Raw genomic sequence first — 20634 nt, 5'->3', positions numbered from 1 at the left:
TCTGGGAAACAGGCCCAGTGGGCATGAGTCTACCTGGCAAGGCCTCTGTTTCCATGGCAACATTGCAGAGGGCCCCTCCCCTCAGTTCTAAAATAGCCGTCTAGGAATACAGGTTTGGGGAGCTCAAGGGATCTGAATTATCTAAACCCCTGCTGTACTCACACGATTACCATTTGCAAATTGTGCACTCTGCATGTATGTATATGTAAGTATATATATGTGTGTATAGACATGTACATACACACATTACACATGCAAGCATACACATACAATTCCAAACCCCACTATTTTCTGAGTAAGTGTCAGTGTTACTATTTAGCAGCTCAGTGATTTCCAACAATGTGTCCATGGTCACACTGACCCCATAACAGGACAAGGAGTGACCCCAAAGCTCCTGCCCCCACAGTCACCCTGCATGACCCCTGGCCCTTGGGACCGAAGGTTCTCTCTTCCTGACCTCAGAGGCTGGCCTGTAACATCTGATACTGTTTCTTCAAGGTGAGGAGCATCCTGGAGCCCAAGTTCAACTGCTCTGAGAACGCTCGCTTTACCCTCCAGCCTGAGCTCCTCACCCCACTCCAGGGGGAGGACTTGGCCATTACCTATGGGCTGCTGGATGAGTGTGGCCTGAAGATGAAGCTGAACAGCCTCAGGTCAACCTGGGATCCGGAAGCCAAGGAGCCCCTGTCTGCCCTCTATGGGACCCTCTCTGTGCTGAAGCAGCTGGCTGAGGCCTGAGCCCTCCTGGGGGCAGGCCCAGGAGTCAGTCCAGTGAGGCTAGTCAGTCCTGGTCCTGTCGTTTGATGTAAACACCCCCAGGCTGTTCTCTGTATCTGTGAGTCTGTATCTATTCCACAAATAAGTGATAAGTCTTTGTCTTTGATTTATTTTGCTTAGCACAAGACATTCAAGGTTGATCCATGTTGTCACAAACCACAGGCAACTCTGGCTGCTGAGTGGGGGGATGGGCTGGAAGGTGGGGGGCCCACGTGTATGTAGGGAGAACATTGAAGGAGTTTCTCTAATTGCCCAGGCACTCAGTGGTATAATTTAAAAGATCAGTGGTATATATGAAAAGGTAGGAGCTTGAAAAGTAGATATATTTAATTCTGGTTGAAATAGATCCCAGGAATACCTGGGGGATATCTATGTAAACTCATAGGATCACATCCTTGTGCTTCTTCTATTGAATGACCAAGATTGGCGCTATTTTCTAATGAATTTATAATTTACACCAGAAGGTGGCAGCATTGACACACAGAAGGAAGCTTGTTGGTGATGGCACTTTCCTTGATTTGCTTTGGGACTTCTGAGTTAAAGGCAGACCCCTCTGCTCTGCTCTCCCACCTCTCTCCCCCCACTTTTCCCTTCTCCTTTGCTGCCTCCCTGCTGAATTTAACATGGAATAGGCTGGGAGAAATGGGCTGGGGCAGAGGGGGTCAACTTTGGCTTCTTTTTTATAGCCTCTAGAACAGGGGTCCTCAAACTACGGCCCATGGGCCACATGCAAATACAAATATTGTATTTGTTCCCATTTTGTTTTTTTTACTTCAAAATAAGATATGTGCAGAGTGCATAGGAATTTGTTCGTAGTTTTTTTTTAAACTATAGTTCGGCCCTCCAACGGTCTGAGGGAGAGTGAACTGGCCCCCTGTTTAAAAAGTTTGAGGACCCCTGCTCTAGAACCTTCTTTTTAAACACTGCATTGGCTGTATTGAATAATTCCCATAAAGAGCTCTGGGAGGTACGAGTGAGTTATGCGGAACTTAGAGCTGTTTCCAGTGTTTCCAGAAACACCAGCCCTTCTGCTCGGATTACTATGGTTCTGTTGTCTCATGCTGAGCCCAGGCAGAAGCTGTGAAGAGCTTGAATGTCGCTCAGTAAGCAGGGTATATAGTTTCTAAATGAATTCAGCCAAGCATGGGAACTGTTCAAAATATTGCAACCTTGATCAACCCATCGGAAAGCAGGGCTGGTACAAATGATAGGGGGACTTATAATCTGATAGATAGAGCACCTGCATTAATCTGAAAAATAATCATAGTGTTTAAATCTTAGAATACATATACTAGTACTTATGTGAATAGGGGGTTAAGTTGTTCCTAAGTTTCCTTTCCAAGGCCTGTGGGAAGCAATTGAGGAGGTGACTCAGCTGTGAACCCAGCAAGCAGAACCAATAAGCATGGTCAGACCGACCCACCAGGAGTCAAAACATCATCTCATCAACACCATCTCATTACCTGATGATTAAGGACAATAGCTGACGTCTGGGGACCTCCAGGGCTGTGCATAGCTGCATTCCATCCCCAGCCTCACCCCGCCCCTTCCCCTGTATAATCCTGTCCCCCATTGAATGCTTGTAAGCACCCTCTCTTCTTGGTTGGCTGGCCTTCTCAATAAATGTCTTCTATGATTCGACCCTGCCTTCGTTATTGGACACAGTGACAGGTAGCCCGAGCCCAACCTGGGGTTTCCTGGTAACAAAAATGTGGAGATTTGCTGTCTTCTTGGAGAACGGAGCCTGTCCTCAGGAAGAATTGCAGCTGCACAGGTCTGGGCTGGAGTCTTAGGTTACCGCTGGGCGACCTCTGCTGGACAACTTCATCCACCCCACTTCCTTTTTCTCCCTTTATTGGGTTGTTATTGAATCAAATTAAATGATGTCTACAAAGAACCTACCCAGTGCCTAACAGGTAGGTGATACTCAATAAGCTGTTCTCGAGTGAACTGAACCGAGACAACAGTGAGGGACACCTTGGAAGCCTGGGTGTCCCCGCTGTGGTCCCACGGGCAGCCCCAAAACCAGGGGGTGGGAGGAGAGACTCTGTGGTCTGGGATGTTGAACTCTTCAATTTTTAGAAATTCTCAGGCAGTGGAGCATGTCTAAGGATGCCCCTCCCTCTGGTAGGGAGTCTGGGCTCTGCTCTTCTGGCCTGCTTCACAGCCTGCAGTAGAGCACACATCACTAGTTGTTTGTTTTTTTTTAAACTTCAGGGGTCTTTGCATTTGAATCCAGTTAGCCCTGGGTTATCTGAGATTGGCTTTAAATCCGACCAGTCCTAGTTGTCACAGAGGGAACCAGACAGGGATTTGCTGCCAGGATCCACCTTCTCTCCTTTCTGAGGAGGTGGGGAGCCTCTAGGCAATGGGTCCTCAAACTTTTTAAACAGGGGGCCAGTTCACTGTCCCTCAGACCGTTGGAGGGCCGGACTATAGTTTAAAAAAAAAACTATGAACAAATTCCTATGCACACTGCACATATCTTATTTTGAAGTAAAAAAAAACAAAACGGGAACAAATACAATATTTGTATTTGCATGTGGCCCCTGGGCTGTAGTTTGAGGACCCCTGCTCTAGGCTGACAGTCTCCTAAGATTAGGGAGGAAGGAAGTGCATGAATGGAGTGTGGGTAATCTGTGCCAGGCCTTCTTCCTTGGCGTTTTCAGGCCAGCAGGGGGCAGGAGAGTGTGCCCCCACCTGCCCCATGTGTGCTGGGAGCAGAGGCAGGTCTCCCAAGCAGCTCAAGTCAGAAAGGTACTGCAGGGCATCGTGCCCAGCTGGCCTTCGCGTGAATGTCTCTGGTGGCTTTGCTTCTAGAGGACATTGAGACAGTCCCCACGTGGGACCGGAGGCCTTCGTCCCCCTGTGCTTGGGCCTCTCAGGCTGTGTCCTTGCTGATTGTTCGTCCCCTGGATAGAGTGAAGCCCTGCATTCCTTCTACAGGCAGCTTCCCTCCTCCCTCAATAATTGGAACCAATTATGCAAGTTCTAACAGCACTTTTTAGATAATTTCTTATAATTCCTGTTTAAATAATTATGTATGTACCTATCTATCATTTATCTGTCTATCTATCTATCTATCTATCTATTATATCTATCTATCCATTTATGTATGTATGTATCTATCATTTATCTGTCTATCATCTATCTATCATATCTCTCTATTTACCAATCATTTATCTACCTATCATCTATTTATTTTCTATCTTACTAGTTAGCAGTCCTTCCTTAATTTGGGGCAGCAGCTACTCAGAACTATCCCTCCCACTCATTCATTATAATTTGGGTGGCACTGGGGTCAGTGTTTTTGTAACAAGCCATGCCCACTGAGCAATGCTGATTGGATGAATGGATGGATGGATGGACTGATGGATAGATGGATAGAAGGATGGATGGATGGATGGATGGATGGACTGATGGATAGGTGGATAGAAGGATGGATGGATGGATGGATGGATGGATGGATGGATGACTGCAGAGTGTTTCTGTCTCTTCGTTCTTTGAGCAAAGATTTCCAAAGTCTCTGCTTTATGACGGGCTGTTTGGGTCCAACCCCAGCAGGTCCAGGGGTCCCCAAAGGTGTGGACGGAGTCGGAGAAGAATGAATGACACGGAGACAGTGTTCAGTTGATCAGCAGCCCAGCCAGGATCTTTAGCCAGGATCTCCAGCCAAGTTCTGTCCAGAATCTCCAGCCAGGTTCTTAGCCATGTTCTCTAGCTAGGTTCTCCACATTCTCTAGCTAGGTTCGGTCGCCAGGTTCTTCTTTTATTGTCTTGTTACATCTGTATTTATACCAGTTGATTTTAATCCTGTCAATTTCTATTCCAAAGGTTAGGGCGTTTCTTATCTTCATTCCAGGGAGTAAAGATTATGTAGCTTAAGGGTGATTGTTCGTAGTTAAAGTGATTAACTACCCGCCTGGCATTTAGTTAAGGGGTTTTATTCCCTCCCTAACTTCAGGGAAAAATCCCCACCTGGGGAAACAACCTTTCTCGGAGAGGTGACCTTGGTTAAAACACATAGCGCTAAGGGGAGCAAACATATTAAGAACAGTATGCCATATACGCCAGGTCCCTTGAAACATATGCTGTGCAGATGTTTCTTCCCTGCAGCAACTGTGTCAAGCAGCAAGGATGGACCGGCTCCCGGCAATGGGCACTGAGCTGTCTCTGGTGACACAGTGGTCATGGACAGATGAGGCGCAGGGGCTCAGGTCGCTTTCCCCAGCAGCTCCTGGAGGGGCTGGAACCAAGCTGTCCGTAGGAGCAGGTGCTGGTGGGGCCAAAGCTGGGTGAGAGGACGCCCTGAAAAGACGTGTGGTGGGAAGGGCATGGGAGACCGAGGCCAGAGCCCGCTGGCCGCTGCCGGCCGTCTCCCTGGGGGCACCCGGGGGTTTCCTCAGCCCAATGGGAGCACCAGCCGCGTCCTGTGATGTCTGGAACCACCTCCTGCCAACACACCGTCTGTTCTGAGTGTCTCACTTAGCATCGGTGAGAGATGGCCTTTCCCACCCACGGCCGCCACTTCTCTCAGGGGCCTGTGGGCTCTTCCCAGAGCAAACCACCGGCAGCGCCCACAGGTCAGGCTCCACTGTTTATGGCCCTAAATTAAGGGGTGGCTGCGGGTCGGGGTCAGGCCTGTGTCTGGCTGCTCGCTCCTTGGAGGCAGCTGGGTCTCCTTGGGAAGCCCCTGAAAGACAGTATTTACTGGCCTGGAAACGCCTCCACCGCAGGTTGGTTTGTCTGAGACACTCTGCCCCCGAGCACGTTGGCTGCTGGTTCTTGTCTCTGACCCGGGGGCTCTGTGGGCATTAATGGCGTAGGGGGTGCACTCTCCACATTTCCAAGGCCTCTCAGTGCACAGAATGCGCTTTAAGAACCCACCACATGGCAGCATCTGGGGTTTGCTGGTGGCACAGGGCGCATTCCTGAGCTAGGGCGTCGCTCTCCTCCCTCGGCCACAGAGCCCCATTGACACTGGGACACCCCATCCCTGCTCCTGAGAGACTCCGGGCTCCCCCGGCCAGCAGCTCCCCCCTGAGCACAGACGTGCCTGTGGGCCTGTGCGACTCAGGATGAGTGTTGACTTCATAGGGCGGTTGCCATCGGAGACGTCTCTGCCTGGTCCAAATCCAGAAGCTTTGGGGGCTCGAGTGTTATCATGGGAGCAGCCCGGGAGCCTCCTGATGACCCAGGAGGGGCGGGGAGTGTGAGGGAAGGAGGGGGCCGGGGCAATCTGGGCTTTGCCAAATGGAGGGATCTCACCTGACCTGACAGGTGCTTGTCCAGGTGCAGTCTCTCTCTCTCTCTCTCTCTCTCTCTCTCTCTCTCTCTTAAATGTGTGTTATTGGTTTCAGAGGGGAAGGGAGAGGGAGAGAGATAGAAACATCAATGATGAGAGGGAATCATTGATTGGCTGCCTCCTGCACACCCCACACTGGGGATCAAGCGCACAACCCAACATGTGGCCTTGACTGGAATCGAACCCGAGACCCTTCAGTCTGCAGGCCGATGCTCTATCCACTGAGCCACACCAGCCAGGGCCAGGTGCAGTCTCCATCTGTATCTCCCCATGCCACACTCTGGGCCCTGCTGTCCCAAGGCGGAAGGGAGGGTCTTAGGAAACTCTGCAGGAATTGAACAAAACGAGGCTTCAGGTCCCACTCAGGTTCTTCCTCTCAGCCCATCTTTTGTCCAGTTACCTGGCCAGCAGCTGGGATGAGACTCTCCTGGCACCAGCCGCCCCCCTTCCTCCTTCTCTGTCCTTGTTCTTATCGTGCAGATACTTCCCAGCCCTGCCTGGTCCAGATGGGACCTTCTCCCCAGGGACGCAGCCTGTCCTGGAGCCCCAGGCCAGCGGTTCAGGTCTTGCCGACTAGAGCCCATCCTGCTGAGGAGACTTGTGCTGCAGAGGACACATGGCTCCCGACGGCTCGGCACTGTGCTCTGTCTTCTGAGGCGGGCGGTGCACCCACCACTGGTGAGTCTGCCCTGTACTGGGGTCAGGCTACTGGGCTGGATGCTTTCCTAGGCCATGCAGCTCTGTCCGAGCTCAAAACGCTTAACTTCAAGTCCTGGGCTGTCTTGGACTGTCCGTCTGTGTCATCCAGGGGTAGCTCATCAGGAGATTCCCAAGCACCTACTGCGAAATGAGAATGAACCCCCTCGGTGGGGAACTCAGTTAATGATTAGATGTGCCAGGTGCTAGGTCAGTACTTTCCCTTTCCCTGTGTCAGATCCCCAAAGCTGAGGAGACATCCTCCTCCTCCTCCTCCTCCTCCTCCTCCTCCTCCTCCTCCTCCTCCTCCCCCTCCTCCTCCTCATCATTATTACTGCTATTTCTGTGCTCAGCGCACAGGCACAACAGCTGAAGTCCCAGGCTGAAATCCCTACTCCCCGCTTCCTAAGTGGGTTTCTTGGATAAATTGCTTCCTCTCTTGGCGACCCAGTTTTCTCACCCATGGTGGTACCACTTCCAAGTTGTCATGCATTTAAGCACTTGGAACAGTGCCTCAGGAGGCCGCAGAGGCTGACACAGTGAGCAAGGAAGTTGAGGTCCGCAGAGGCCCCTGGCTCTAAGGCCTCTTCCTCTGCCTGTCCCCGCCCCCTTGCTCAGCTGTGGAGCCCCGAGGTCACCTGGGGAGGCCTTAGGTGGCAAGGCTTCACTGCTTGGCCACGGTCAAGGGCCTCGCTTTCATCGATGTTGAACTTGTCACCTGTAGCTGGAAAGACCATCTGATTAATCTGCTTGTCAAGAAAAAACAACAGCAGTGTCTCTGGTATTGTGGTGAAGAGCATGGAATTAGCCTTGGGAACATTTGGTATTGGGAACCAGGCTGTGTTCTGTCCCACTGGTGACCTTGGGCCGGTCCAGTCACCAGATTTCTTCCATGTCTGTTTCCTCACCTGTACGAGAAGGAGAATGGTACTGACTCGGGGCCTATGTGGTGACACGGATAGGAGTGGGAGTGGAAGCATCTTGGTAACCTCTTTTGAAGCTTTAGCTAGCTTTCTTCCTTCCTTCCTTCCTTCCTTCCTTCCTTCCTTCCTTCCTTCCTTCCTTTCTTTCTTTTATTGATTTCAGAGAGAAAGGGAGAGGGAGAGATAGATACATCAATGATGAGAGAGAATCATTGATTGGCTGCCTCCTGCACACCTCCAGCACACTGGGGATTGAGCCTGCAACCCAGGCATGTGCCCTTGGCCGGAATCAAACCGAGGACCCTTCAATTTGCAGGCTGATGCTATCCACTGAACTAAACCGGCCAGGGCAAAGCTTTGGCTTTCTAGTGTGGGAAAAGGGATGATGACACCCTCCTGTGAGGATTCAGTGAGAAAGACCACAGAGGAACTCAACACAGAGCGTGGCCCACGGTGACTCCTCAGCATGTGCTGGTCATTGTGCCCTAGATCCCCTGCAGATGTAAACAGGAACCCGCTTTCCTCTGATGAAGGGTCTCCCCTAAGCCGTCCCCTGGACAAAGGCACGGACTTGCACGATGGTTGCCCAGCGCTAGTGCATGGACCACGGCTGGGAAGCAGATCTTCCCTCGGCCTGCAGATAACTGGCCTCCGGAGGGCTCGGACCCGTGACCCTGTCCTCATTAGCCGTGTGAACCGGCTGGCCCAGGCTGCCCTCGGCAATGATTCCTGCCAGGTCACAGAGAATACCTCCCCCACGAGCCGAGGCGAGCAGCCACCTCTGACCCTGCTCACTTAGAAGGTAATCAGCCACAGCCGCCCTCATTCATGTGGCCAGCAGGCCTTTATCAGGGGACATTCTTGCGGCTCTCAGTTCCCCGTGACTCAGTGCGCCGGCTGCCGACGCCTTCTGAGTGCCCGAGATAAGAACAGGCCCAGGTATCTGCGCTCCTTGAACGGGGCCATCCATCACCTTTCCTCTTCTCTCCACACCCCGGCCCGGCAGGGCCGCACATGAAAGGGGCTTTGAGCTGACGACTCTGAGAAAGCCCAGGACCCCGTCCCTGTTCCTTTATGATCCCATTAGCGGGCGGGTGGGTGACGGCCCTGTGAGGGCCGAGCATAGGAAAGGCCCACCGATAAACGCAGAACACATGGTCGCTGTCACGGGAGGTGGCACTTCCGCTCACACGCAGGTCTGCGTAGTTCAGTGCCGCCCAGCAAGTTTTGGGGAAGTGCCCAGCTGCACGTTCATTCAGTGATTCGCGCATTCATCCATCAACCCTTTTCTGAGTGTTGTGTACAGACGCCGTGCCGTACGGCACCCTGGGCTGGAAACAAAGGAATCTAACGCCTCCCCTGCCTGCATTCTCAGGGGAGATGCCATCTGCATTTGCAAAACACCCAGGAAAGAACTCCATGCAGAGGAGAGGAGAAAACAAATATTTACTACACTGATCATTCATTTATTCATTCATTCAACGAAATACATACTAATTACCAACTGTGGGTCCCGTGCTAGATGCCGGTACTGAGAGATGAGCAACAGAAGCATCGTCTCTGCCGTCCTGGAAACTGGGGCCCACTGAGACCAGGTGATCACAGAACCCACGCGGAACCTGAGGTCTCTGCTGGGAGAAAGGGCCGGTCATGCCAGGAGTGGGGAGAGGCCGCGCCACACAAGGGGACAGCACACGCAGAGCCCTGCTGGGGACAAGAGACCGACATGTCTGAGGAGACATTTAGGAGACGGGCCAGTGGGCGGGAGGGTAGCAGTGGAAGAGAAGAAGGAGAAGAGGTGAGATTGGAGGAGGAGGGGGGCAGGGTGTGCAGGGCCTCGGCCAGCGCAGGAGCTTGCGATTGTTTATCTACTTATTTTAGGACAAAAGGAAACTGGAAGAGCTGGAAGCTGGCGCTGTCTAATGGCATCTACCGTGTGCCCCGGACGTGTCGGGCCCTGTGCGGAGGGCGCGTGTTAGAGCAGCGCTCATGCTGTGAATGGCGGTTCCGTCCAGCGCTGCTCACCCCGCTCAGCGGTGCTCAGCAGGTGGATGCGGCTGCTTGCATGTCAGGAGGCGGAGCTCCGAGAGAGCAGGGGACAGCAGCCCGGCGGGTGGTGCGGTGTCTCCTTGGCTTCTGGAGGAGAGAGCAGAGCACGCACAGCGAGGGCGGTGAGAACAGGGCTCCTTCCTCCCTGCACCCTGCACCCTGCACCCCGCTGCTTTTCCCTGCGCCTGGGCCACCTCCCTGAACCGCCATGAAGTCTTACAGAGCGGGTACTACCCCAGTTTTCAGATGAGGAAACTGAGGTCCACGAAGCCAAGGACACCCAGCCAGGGGGTGGAGGGGCGCTGGCCTGGCGTGGGAAGGCTCACCGTCCAGGGGTGCACCAGGGAGAACACCCCGATCTCCCACAGCTGAGCAGGACTTGGTGCCGGGAGAGGAACTGCAGGTATTTTTCCCCCCGTGGGCTGAGGGGGGATTCCACGTCTCCGCCTGGTAGTGCCGGGGCGCGGGGGAGGAGTGGGCATGTCAGAGGGGAAAGCCCCTGGTGCTGACCGGCCCCCGTTTCTGGTCGGAGGCGCCTCATGAAGGCATGGGTGAGAGGCTGGTCTGTGGCCGGGCTGGCGGCGCCTGGGCTGTGAGTCCTGTGAGTGTGCAGTGCTGTCCTGGCAATCTTTCCCGTCTAGTCAGAGAGGTGAGCTTACGCCCCCTGAGCCAGATTTTCCGGGTGCAGCCCCCTGCCCCACAGAGCCCTAAGTGTATGACGCCTGAAAGATCATGGGGCCTCCTCTGCCTTCATTCTCTCATCTGCATAATGGGGAGAATGGAATGCACGTGAAGGTCATTGCTGTGAAGGTTCGGTGAGCTCACACCTGGAGCGTGTTTGGAGCAGGTGCTAGAACTCAGCTAGTGCTTCTGCGTGTTGGCCGTCACGTGGTGGGCGGTCCGGCCCTCCATCCACCCAGGAACTGCTCCCTCCAGCAGGAGGAGGGGGTCTGTGGGGCGCTAGCTCCCGGGCTTCCCCAGCCCAGCTTGTCCCCCGTGGGAGGATGTCAGGCCTCCCGGAGAGTGATCCTGGGGCCGTGTGATATGTCACCCCTTCATGCAGCCTCAGGACCCAGGGCTTTCTGAGGTCACACCCAGCGAGGGCGCACTTGCGAATGGCTGCTGGGGAGCTGTAATGATGTCTAAGAAATGGTGTGACTGCTGGGCAGGCGCTGGACCAGGAGCCTGAGGTCTCTATTCTTGTCGCAGCTCAGCCACGGCCACCCCCTGGGATCTGGGGCCCATCACTCAGCTCCCGTCTCACTTTCTGCTCCCCAACGCTGTGTCTCTCCCGAGGTTGTTCCCAGAATCAAATGGGAGTGAATGTGCTTTGAAAATAAGGGATGGAAATGAGGGAAGAAGGAAGGAAGGCTGGAAGGAGGGTGGAAAGAAGGAAGGAAAGAAGAAAAGAGGAAAAGAAAGCAAGGAAGGGGGGGTAGGAGGACAAGCCCAGCTTCTGCTCGGCTCCCCTCTCTCCTGGTGCCCGGACCTGATCACATGGCCTAGTGAGAATGGGGCTGTCTGCAGCTGGTCATGGGCAGCGAGGCTTTTAGCCGCAGCGATTTATTGCAGGTCAAAAGCGGCCCCTTTGTGCGGGTCACAGACCCTGGAAGCCTCGTGATGGATTAGGAACCCAGGGCTGTGAGGGGAGACGCGGGGGGCGGGGACCACAGCACAGGCCTGGGCGTTAGGATCAGCTCGAGGCTAACCTAACGGCCAACCTCTTTGGCTTCTCTCTGGCCCTCGGCTTCCTATTTGTAACAGGAGGGGGCTGAGTAAGATGTGTGGGAGGGTGACCAGTAATTTCCTGTCCTCGTCTTCTTCTGGGCTCATCACCAGTGAATATTCTGCTGCATCTGTGTGTCTTAGGGACCGGCGATGGCAGTCACGTTGTTTATGTCGTCTTCCTTGCTGCCTCTAACTTTTTAAATTGATTTCAGAGAGGAAGGGAGAGGTAGAGAGAGAGATACATCAATGATGAGAGAGAATCACTGATTGGCTGCCTCCTACACGTGCCCTACTAGGGATGGAGCTCCCATCCCGGGCATGTGTCCTGACTGGGAATTGAACCATAGCTTCCTGGTTCACAGATCAATGCGCAACCACTGAGCCACAGTGGCTGGGCTCCTTTAACTTCTTTTCCCTTTAAATCCCAAGTCTGTCTCAGAGCTGTCGACACCCTATTTCATGCTCTGGGCCCTGGAGATGTTCCTGGCTCCGGGCGCTGTCATGGGAAGGGGAGGCAGGACTAGAGCCCGGGCCCTGGGTGACTGGGGTTGGGTCCTGGTTCTGGTTAGCGGTTACCTGGACACATTCATCCTTGGGCATCAACCTCTTGTCTACACCGCGGAACCACACAACCACCTCAACAGGCTCCTGGGAGGGTCAAACGCACTGATGTGTCTGCACGCAGTGTCTTAGCTCTGTCCGTAACCTTGGCAAAGATGAAGGTGCTGGTCGTTACAGGCACATCTCAGGGACATTACGGGTTTGGGTCCTGACCACCCCAGTAAAGTGACTATCGTAACCAAGCGCAACATCTATAGAACAAACTTGTCTGCTAATATCGACCCCCTCTACCCACCATTCCAGTATGTTATTGTATTAAGAGGCCGCCTTTTTCTTCTTCTTACCCAAATGCCCTCCCAGGAAAAGCTTGGGAGGGAGGAAAACCCTCACACTTTATAGAGCCTCTAGCGCTGGGCCCACAGCCAACCTCCTCAGGCCATAGTTATTGCTGGTAGCAATCATGGGAGCAGAGGCATTTCCAATGGGCACGTGAGGGTGCTGACCTTGTTTTTCTGGCATTCCCGGATGGCGTGAGGTGGTGGTGAGTTGTGTGCTGATGACAGGTGGCCTCGAGCAGGGGCAGAGTCTCAGCCGGGGGTCTCTGACTGTCAGAGGAGGGGTGGGGAGCATGGCTGGGCGGAGCCCAGGTTATCAGCAGGCCCTGGAACAGAGACCAACATTTTATCTCCGGCAAACATATGGTATCTAGGCTGTCAGCCCCAACCTCCAACAGCAAGGAGAAGCCAAGTACTTAGAAATGGACAGTGGCCAGTGTACAACGAACACAGTTAATCAAAGCGCAGGGAAGTATCAGCCCAAGTGAATGAAGTCAGCTCTTTTCAGGGAGGGAGGAGGGCTCTGTATCTCTAATGAAAGAGTGATACAGCGGTTGAGTGTCTACTTTGTGCTTCTGTAGCCAATGCTCAAAATAATTATGTTGATCTTCCTTTGGGAGACAGAACAATGAGGCTCAGAGAGATTAAGTGACTTACCCAAAGACACACAGTAATGTCTAGAGGCAGGATTCAAACCCCAGGCCAGGGCTCTTTCTACTCTATTAGGCTGTCATCTAAAGGGACATATGATAAGGAAAGAAGGTGATCTTCTTGGTCAAATCTGTATTCGTTTTCTATTGTTGCTGTGAACAATTGCCCCAAACTTGTGGCTGATAATGATGTAAATGTATTTTGCCGTCTGGAGGCCGGAAGGCCCCAATAGGTCTGAAGTGGCTAGAATCCAGGTCTGGGCAGGCTTCCATTCCTTCTGGAGGCTTCCGGGCCTTTCCCAGCTCTTAGAGGCTGCCCACATTCCCTGACTCCTGGCCACGGAATCCCACCCACCCCTTCCTTGATCGCCTCACCTTCTTCTGTCTCTGACGGCCCCTCCTGCCCCCTGTCATATGGACCCCTGTGATTGCCGGCCCCTGTGGCTAATCCAGGGTAAGCTCCCCACATCCAGATCCTTAATTTAGCCGCATCTTCAAAGTCTCTTTGACCAAATAAAGTGACAGGCCTCCGGGCGGAGGACGTGGCATCTTTGGGACCTTTATCCTGCTGCCACGATACCCAAGGCATGCTGTAAGCCAGTGCGCTCGAAGGGTAATCTCCTCCCCCCAGAACCGGCACCTGTGCTGTTCAGCCTCGACCTTCAGCCCGGCTATGGGGCCAGAGGGGGGACCCCAGGACTTGCCACAGGATAACAATTGCTGACATTATTGAGGCGTCTGGCCCCGCACAGCTGTTTTATAACCTCAGTTCTCAACAGCGTCATGAGGCCATTATTATTATTATTATTTTTTTTAAAATATATTTTATTGATATTTTACAGAGAGGAAGGGAGAGGGATAGAGAGTTAGAAACATCGATGAGAGAGAAACATCGATCAGCTGCCTCCTGCACACTCCCCACTGGGGATGCGCCCGCAACCAAGGTACATGCCCTTGACTGGAATCGAACCCGGGACCCTTGAGTCTGCAGGCCGACGCTCTATCCACTGAGCCAAACCGGTTAGGGCATGAGGTCAGTATTATTATCTGCTTTTCCAGGTGAGGAAGGTAACAGCACAGAGAAGGGGAGCTACCTGCCCAGGCCTCTCAGGGGGGAGGTGGTGGACGGGTACCCAGCTGTCGGGTCCCAGAGCAGCGGCCTCGCCAGGAAGCTGCCTCGGGACAGCGCCTGCGTCTGTTCCACTGACGGTTGTGGGCCCTGTGCGTCCACGCAGTGCCTGACCACAGTGGGTGCTAAATAAACACGCTATCTTCACGGAAGCAGACAACACCCGAGACCGATGGCGTGCCGTTTCTCTGAGTGGCGTCTTTAAGCAGGAGAAGACGAGGCGTGGTGGAGAGATCTCTCATTCTTGCCATCCAAGAATAAAATGAGGAGGCATTTTCGCTTACCGTGCTGGTAAGCAAGATCTTAAACCTTTTCTCTTTTACCCAAAGTCTGTATTCTGGGATCATCGTGGTGAATGGAGTACCTGGGAGGAAGATCCCCTGAGGATGAGGTCAGGGTCATGACCGTGAATGTGCAATAGGCGTGGGGCCTGGCCATTTAAACTGGTGGGCAGTGAGGGGCCCCCAAAGCCCACGTCTCTTTGCTTGGCTGCAGTCTGTTAGCCTCCGTGCTGGCGTGAAGCCAAGCCCAGGACTTGGGGGCGCTAAGCTCATGTTCTGTGTGTGGACCTCCCGGCCTCACACATCCCAGGGCTCTCAGGGGGAACCTATGTGCAGAGAGAGGATAAAACCCGTCCCATCTCCCAGCGACAGCAAAGGCTCCCGTGCGGCAACACCACGGGGCTTGCTGGTGCTTGTACGCAGACCTGTGGTCTCCCGTGTGGGATAGCAGGGCGGCCAGAACTCTCTCACTCCAAGTCACTCTCCCACTGGGGCTGAGGGGAGCCCCGTCCTCCTGTGAGCCCTGCCTGGCCACGCTTCCTTTCTTTTTTTAAAATATATTTTTATTGACTTCAGCGAGGAAGTGAGAAGGAGAGAGAGGGAAACATCAATGATGAAAGAGGTAGGGTATGGGCCACAGACATGATGGATCCTTGGGCATCATCCTCAATGATGGATCGGCTGCCTCCTGCACGGCCCATACTGGGGATGGAGCCCACAACCCGGGCACGTGCCCTGCCTGGGAATTGAACCCTGACCTCTGGTTCATAGGTCCACACTCAACCATGAGCTACACCATCCAGGCCCACACTTTCTTTCTTACACAGATACTCTCTTCAAAGGTGCAAAGTTTGAAGATGCGAGTCGATCACTTTTATTACACTAACTCTAGAATTTAAGCATTAAAAGAGGGGGCAGGCACTTAGAGGCAAAGCAATAACTTAATCACTCGTGAGGACACTGCTGTGATGTGAGCCCCGCGTGCTCATCTGCTTGCCGACAGGGCCTGGGATCCCGTGTGCTGGACCCAGGCCTCTCCATACACGTGAGGGGCAGGGCTGGGCCTGGGCCTCGGGGTCCTTATATCCAAACCAGTGCCCCTCACAGAATCAAACTGTGATCTCCTGATTCATAGGTCGATGCTCAACTTGCCTTTTTGCCACAAAAAAGCTTAAATCACGTTCATTCCCCCGGCATTCAGTGGGGTTCAGACCCCTACACTCCCTGGTAGTATGTTTGATGCTTACTTCTGTGTGGCCTCGGGTGGTGGAGTATTTACTGGGGATGGGCAGGAGGAAGGCAGTCCTTCCTGGGTTGGGTAGGTCTGGGCTCTTGTGCAAAGCACGGCTCTCGGGTGATATCACCCATGTCCAGCAGATGGCGACAGTGCTGCACCTAAGAGGACTTCTGGAAGGTGAGTTGGACAGGCCACCGCCTCCCTTTCCAGAAAAAATAAAATAAAATAAAAGGCGAGGTCTGTGTTTTCCTTCTTTGAAAAATGGAGACAGAGTTTTCTAAGCTTTAGCAGTTGAGGATTTAAAATTAATTTGAAGGACACCATATCCTCTTCTCGGGCTTACACTATCTATTCCTCCTGCAGAATTCAAGTGTCTGTGGCCCCCACCCCACCCCGCCTTCCCCGCCTGTGCTGGCACCATCTTATTTAATACGTGGATTTTAAAACGACAGAATGCAAATTAGGAACCCCTACCTCTATACTCGAGAACTGCACATACAGTTCCATTAAAAAATGCCTAAGGGAGAAGACAGACAAGAAGGGAACCCAGGGTGGGGTAAAAGTCGGTCTACCCTTGCGAGCACTCGAAACAGAGTCAATTCTTGTATGAACACTGATTAGTTACTGTATTATTTTCCATACGAACAACTGGGAGCCGCCCGCTGCCCGCCCCTGAAGGCCACGATGTTACCAGAGGCTTCTTTCCTCTGTTGGTTGCTGGGATCTCAGGGACTTTTTCTTTTTGTGTGTTTTTTAAAGTATTATTTTTATTGATATCAGAGAGGAAGAGAGAGAGAAAGATAAGAACATCAATGATGAGAGAGAATCATTGACCAGCTGCCTCCTGCACGCTCCACACCAAGGACCGAGCCCGTAACTGTGACCTCCTGGTTCATAGGTCGATGCTCAACCACTGAGCCACACCAGCCAGGCTCTTTTTGTTGATTGTATTTTTTAAGTCAGGGGTCCTCAAACTTTTTAAACAGGGGGCCAGTTCACTGTCCCTCAGACTGTTGGGGGGCCGGACTATAGTTAAAAAAAAAACTATGAACAAATTCCTATGCACACTGCACATATCTTATTTTGAAGTAAAAAAACAAAACGGGAACAAATACAATATTTGTATTTGCATGTGGCCCGCGGGCCGTAGTGTGAGGACTCCTGTTTTAAGCCATCCTGTGGCAAACGTGGCCTATTCTGCTGAACAGCTCTGTGTGTTAGCACATGTGTGCTAGCACATGTGTACATTTGTGTAACCACGTGTGGCTGCCTCCTCCCCTCCTTCCCCCTCACCAGGCCCTCTCAGCCTTCCCTGTTCTCCCACTGTGCGGCCCCTTCCTTCCTGCCTCCTTATCTGGCTCCCCCTTCGCTGGATGCCTTTAAATGCTGGTGTCTTAGCTTTTTATTTTATTTTTTAATAGGGACCCTGTCCTGGTGGTGCCCTTACCCACTCCCATAGGTCCTGTGGATCACCTTCATACCAAATGGCCCCAAACTGGATCAACCCAGACGTCTCAGGCCCGATTCCTTTGCTCTCCAGCCTTTCGGACGTCGCCTGGGTGTCCCACAGGTAACTCCAGCTCTGCATGTCACAGACTAAACACATCTTTCTTACTGTGTCACTCTTACATCCCAAATCCCTGCTAATGGTGCCACTGGGAACCAAGTTACAACCCCCAGAGGCACTTTTATGGGGTTTTCCCATTGCCTCCTGCATCAATCAAGGGGCAAACCCCCCTGCGGGGTGCTTTGGGCCTGTCCCTTGATCTAGTCCCTTATCTGCGTGGTCTTTTGCCTCCGTCTGGGCCCTTATCTTATCATTCCACAGGCACACAGCGCACAAGTACCAGGTGAGCTCCGGGAAGGAGAGAGACAGGGGTGCACGTGTCGGGAGGAAGGGTGTGGGCTGGTGTGTGGAGGGTGGGCAAGGAGGGCATGTCTGAGGAAGACACAGGAGACCTGAAGGATGAGTAGGAACTGGCAAAACATGGGGATGGAGGAGGGGACATCCCAAGCAAAATTCATTCTAATTAGGCATTGTTTTATTCCACTCAAGAGAGATCCTTTCTGGAACAGTCATTTAAATATGAGAGTTTCAGCTCTAGCCGATTTGGCTCAGTGGACAGAGTGTTGGCCTGCGGACTGAAGGGTCCTGGGTTCGATTCTGGTCAAGGGTACAGATCTTGGTTGCAGGCTCCCGGCTCTGGTCAGGGAGGCAACCAATCGCTGTGTCTCTCTTACATCGGTGTTTCTCTCTGTCTCTCTCCCTCCTTTCCACTCTCTCTAAAAATCAATGGAAAAAATACTCTTGAGAGAGGATTAAGAATGAATAAATAAATAAATAGTTTCCGAAAGGAACTGAGAGTGAGGCTCCTGGCCGGGGGCAAGCTGGGGGCATCGGCTTCCAGCCCTTCCCCAGGGCAGTAATCCATCCAGCTGGTGCCAAGGCCCCAGGGGTCTCTGCCAAGGGCCTTGGGGCCATGAGCAGGAGCTGCCAGTCACAAAGAGACGTCTGTTCCCCATGGCCTACCCTCCACCCTGGCCCAGAGGCACAGCCGTCCCCTGACCCCTCCGGCCGCTTCCCTGTGTGAAGACCCCACTCCCGCCACTTCAATGGCAGGAGGCGGCCGGCAGCAGCTGGGAACTGTTGTTGGCTTCTGGCAGAGCCCTGGGATTCTTTCTTGGTGGATCCTCTGTCCTGAGCTGTGGGGGCCCCTGGCTGACTTGACCTGAAGTTGAACTGAGCTGAAGGGTCCCGGGCCAGGAGTCGCCTCCGTGTCAGCCCTGATAGCAGCATGAAGTTGCACAATCTTTCTAAGAAAGACCAGCCCCTCTCCCCGCCTGGGGTGGGACGACTATGGGAGGCCGCGTATCCTGCAAATCCATTCATGCTTTCGCAGGGCAGGATGGTGCAGGGCAGGATGGTGCACGGCACGGGGACCAGATAAGGTACTTGCTTTTGTTCACAAACACACGGGGAGGCCCCATGGGAGATAGCAAGGCTCCCGGTGGGAACGGGGCAGAGCAGGGCGGCCGCCGATAAGACCTGGTTAAGGAGAATGGCCGTTGTCCAGGGTGGAGCCCAAAACATCCGTTATTACTGTGTGTGTCTGGGGGGGAGCTTCCATTCACAGAAACGGAGCGCGGGAAGTTGCAGCGATTCCAGTCTTTTAAGTGCAAGTAAAACCAGGCCCAGAGAGGGGAAGTAATTTTCCCTAGGTCACACAGCAAATCAGAGGCAAAGTTCTGTATGGAACTTGGACCCTCTGACATCAAATCCCTTGTTTTTTCTCTGTACAATAGCTTAGCTTCTCTATCCCAGGCAGATGTAGGACAGGCTAGCAACCCAGCTTGCAAAGCTCGGCTTTGCCCACAGAGGGCGCTCAAGGTCAGTCTGTCAACCGAGGTGGTTATTACCGACTCTGCAGGGTGGTGGACGCTGTTCGCTTCCCTGTCCTTAGCACGATGCAGAAGATGTTGGGCAAATAAAAGCGAATGCGTGCGAGCAGACACTGTGCTCCTATGTCCACGCACCGTCGCAATGCCCTCAGTTAGGGACTGTGGGGGGCCCAGGGAAAAGGGCTGCGTGGAAGGCAGAGCTTTCTCCAGGAGACCCAGGTCTCACCTTACTTGCAATCTGCTTGGGACTCAGACCAGGATCTCAGTTGGGGCTAATAGTACTCTTCCCACAGATCTCACAGGACGTCTCTCTGTTTTGTTGACTTAGGGGGGGAGTCCCGTTTGAAGGCGGGAGGAAGTCAAAGATAGAATTTCCAAGCCCCTTCCAGCCCTAGGGTTTTAGGAAAAAATTTAATCGTGTTTCACACCAGCAGATGTAAGCACGTATTGTGACTGGCCAGAGGACAATCACGCTCTTTTACTCCAATTAGACCAAGAAGCGCGGCTCAGGCTTTGATTAGAAGGACGGAACTTAGACAGAAATCCCTTTGTGACGTCAGGGGACCTGTTTCATGGGAATGGGGCCCGAGAGCGGCTTCCCAGAGGAACATCGGGGAACCAGGAGGACTGGGGGGCGCAGAGGGCGGGAATGGAGGGTGAGGACACATTTTGACTTAAGGGAGACTTTCCAGAAGTTCAGGCTGTAAGGCTTTGCACTGCGCCTTGGGAATAGGAGACGGTCTCAGAGCCAACAGAACAGACGTCTGAACGTGAATGCTCATCTATTGATCGAGGTCTCTGGTCGAGGGGTGAGAGCCCCCATATCTTTCCAAGTTGTTTAGAGCTTGGGCTTTGGAGTTAGATGGGGGCCCAGCCCCTCCCTTGTCATTTACCCATTGTTGACCTTGTACAAGTTACGGAAACAGCTGAGCCCCAGGTGCCTTAGCTGCAACAGCGAGGGAGGTATCTCTTCCCGGGAGGATTAGACGAGTCAAGGCATGCAAAACAGCACAGTGCTTGGCACACTAAGCATTTAGGCCTCCTGGTTATATATGCGAAATCCTATCAATCTTGTTCATGTGGACAGTTTGGAAAATCTACAGGTTGGGGCAGGAGAATCCCTGTGCTGCTATTATTATTTTAAAAAACACACCATATTTTTATTGATTTCAGAGAGGAAGGGAGAGGGAGAGAGAGATAGAAACATCAATGAAGAGGGAGAATCACTGATTGGCCGCCTCCTGCATGCCCCACACTGGGGATCGAGCGCACAGCCTGGGCATGTGCCCTGACGGGGAATCGAACCCTGAGCTCCTGGTCCATAGGTCGACGCTCAACCACTGAGCCACAGCGGCCAGCCTCCCTGTGCTATTAAGTGACAAATGCTTTCAGTATTTCGAAAGGAAGGCAAATTGAACTTTGATTTTTTTAAATGAAAAACCTTAAGTGAAGGCAGGGCTCGGTGGAGCCCCAAAGAGTCCTCGTGCTCCGTGACTGGGGCCTGGCTCGAGCGGGTGTTGGAATGCCCTGCTCCCCCCGACTTCCTCCTGCTACTCCGGTGGCT

The 20634-nt window shown here is 53.0% G+C and overlaps 1 protein-coding gene across 1 annotated transcript in view; it reads left to right on the top strand.

The window, feature by feature from the left end:
• Positions 1–2418, top strand: part of LOC138993223 (gasdermin-C-like) — a 54397-nt gene extending 51979 nt beyond the window's left edge. The window contains exon 24 of the mRNA XM_070392329.1: positions 499–2418. Coding sequence (XP_070248430.1) covers positions 499–738 — 240 coding nt within the window. The 3' untranslated portion in view covers positions 739–2418. The remainder of the gene's footprint in view (positions 1–498) is intronic.
• The last annotated feature ends 18216 nt before the right edge of the window (positions 2419–20634 follow it).

The sequence above is a fragment of the Myotis yumanensis genome, unplaced genomic scaffold, assembly GCF_028538775.1.
Source record: "Myotis yumanensis isolate MYYU_CA2020_CCGP unplaced genomic scaffold, mMyoYum1.0.hap1 SCAF_15, whole genome shotgun sequence".
NCBI classification, from domain to species: Eukaryota; Metazoa; Chordata; class Mammalia; order Chiroptera; family Vespertilionidae; genus Myotis; species Myotis yumanensis.
This window is presented reverse-complemented; position numbering and strand designations above follow the sequence as displayed.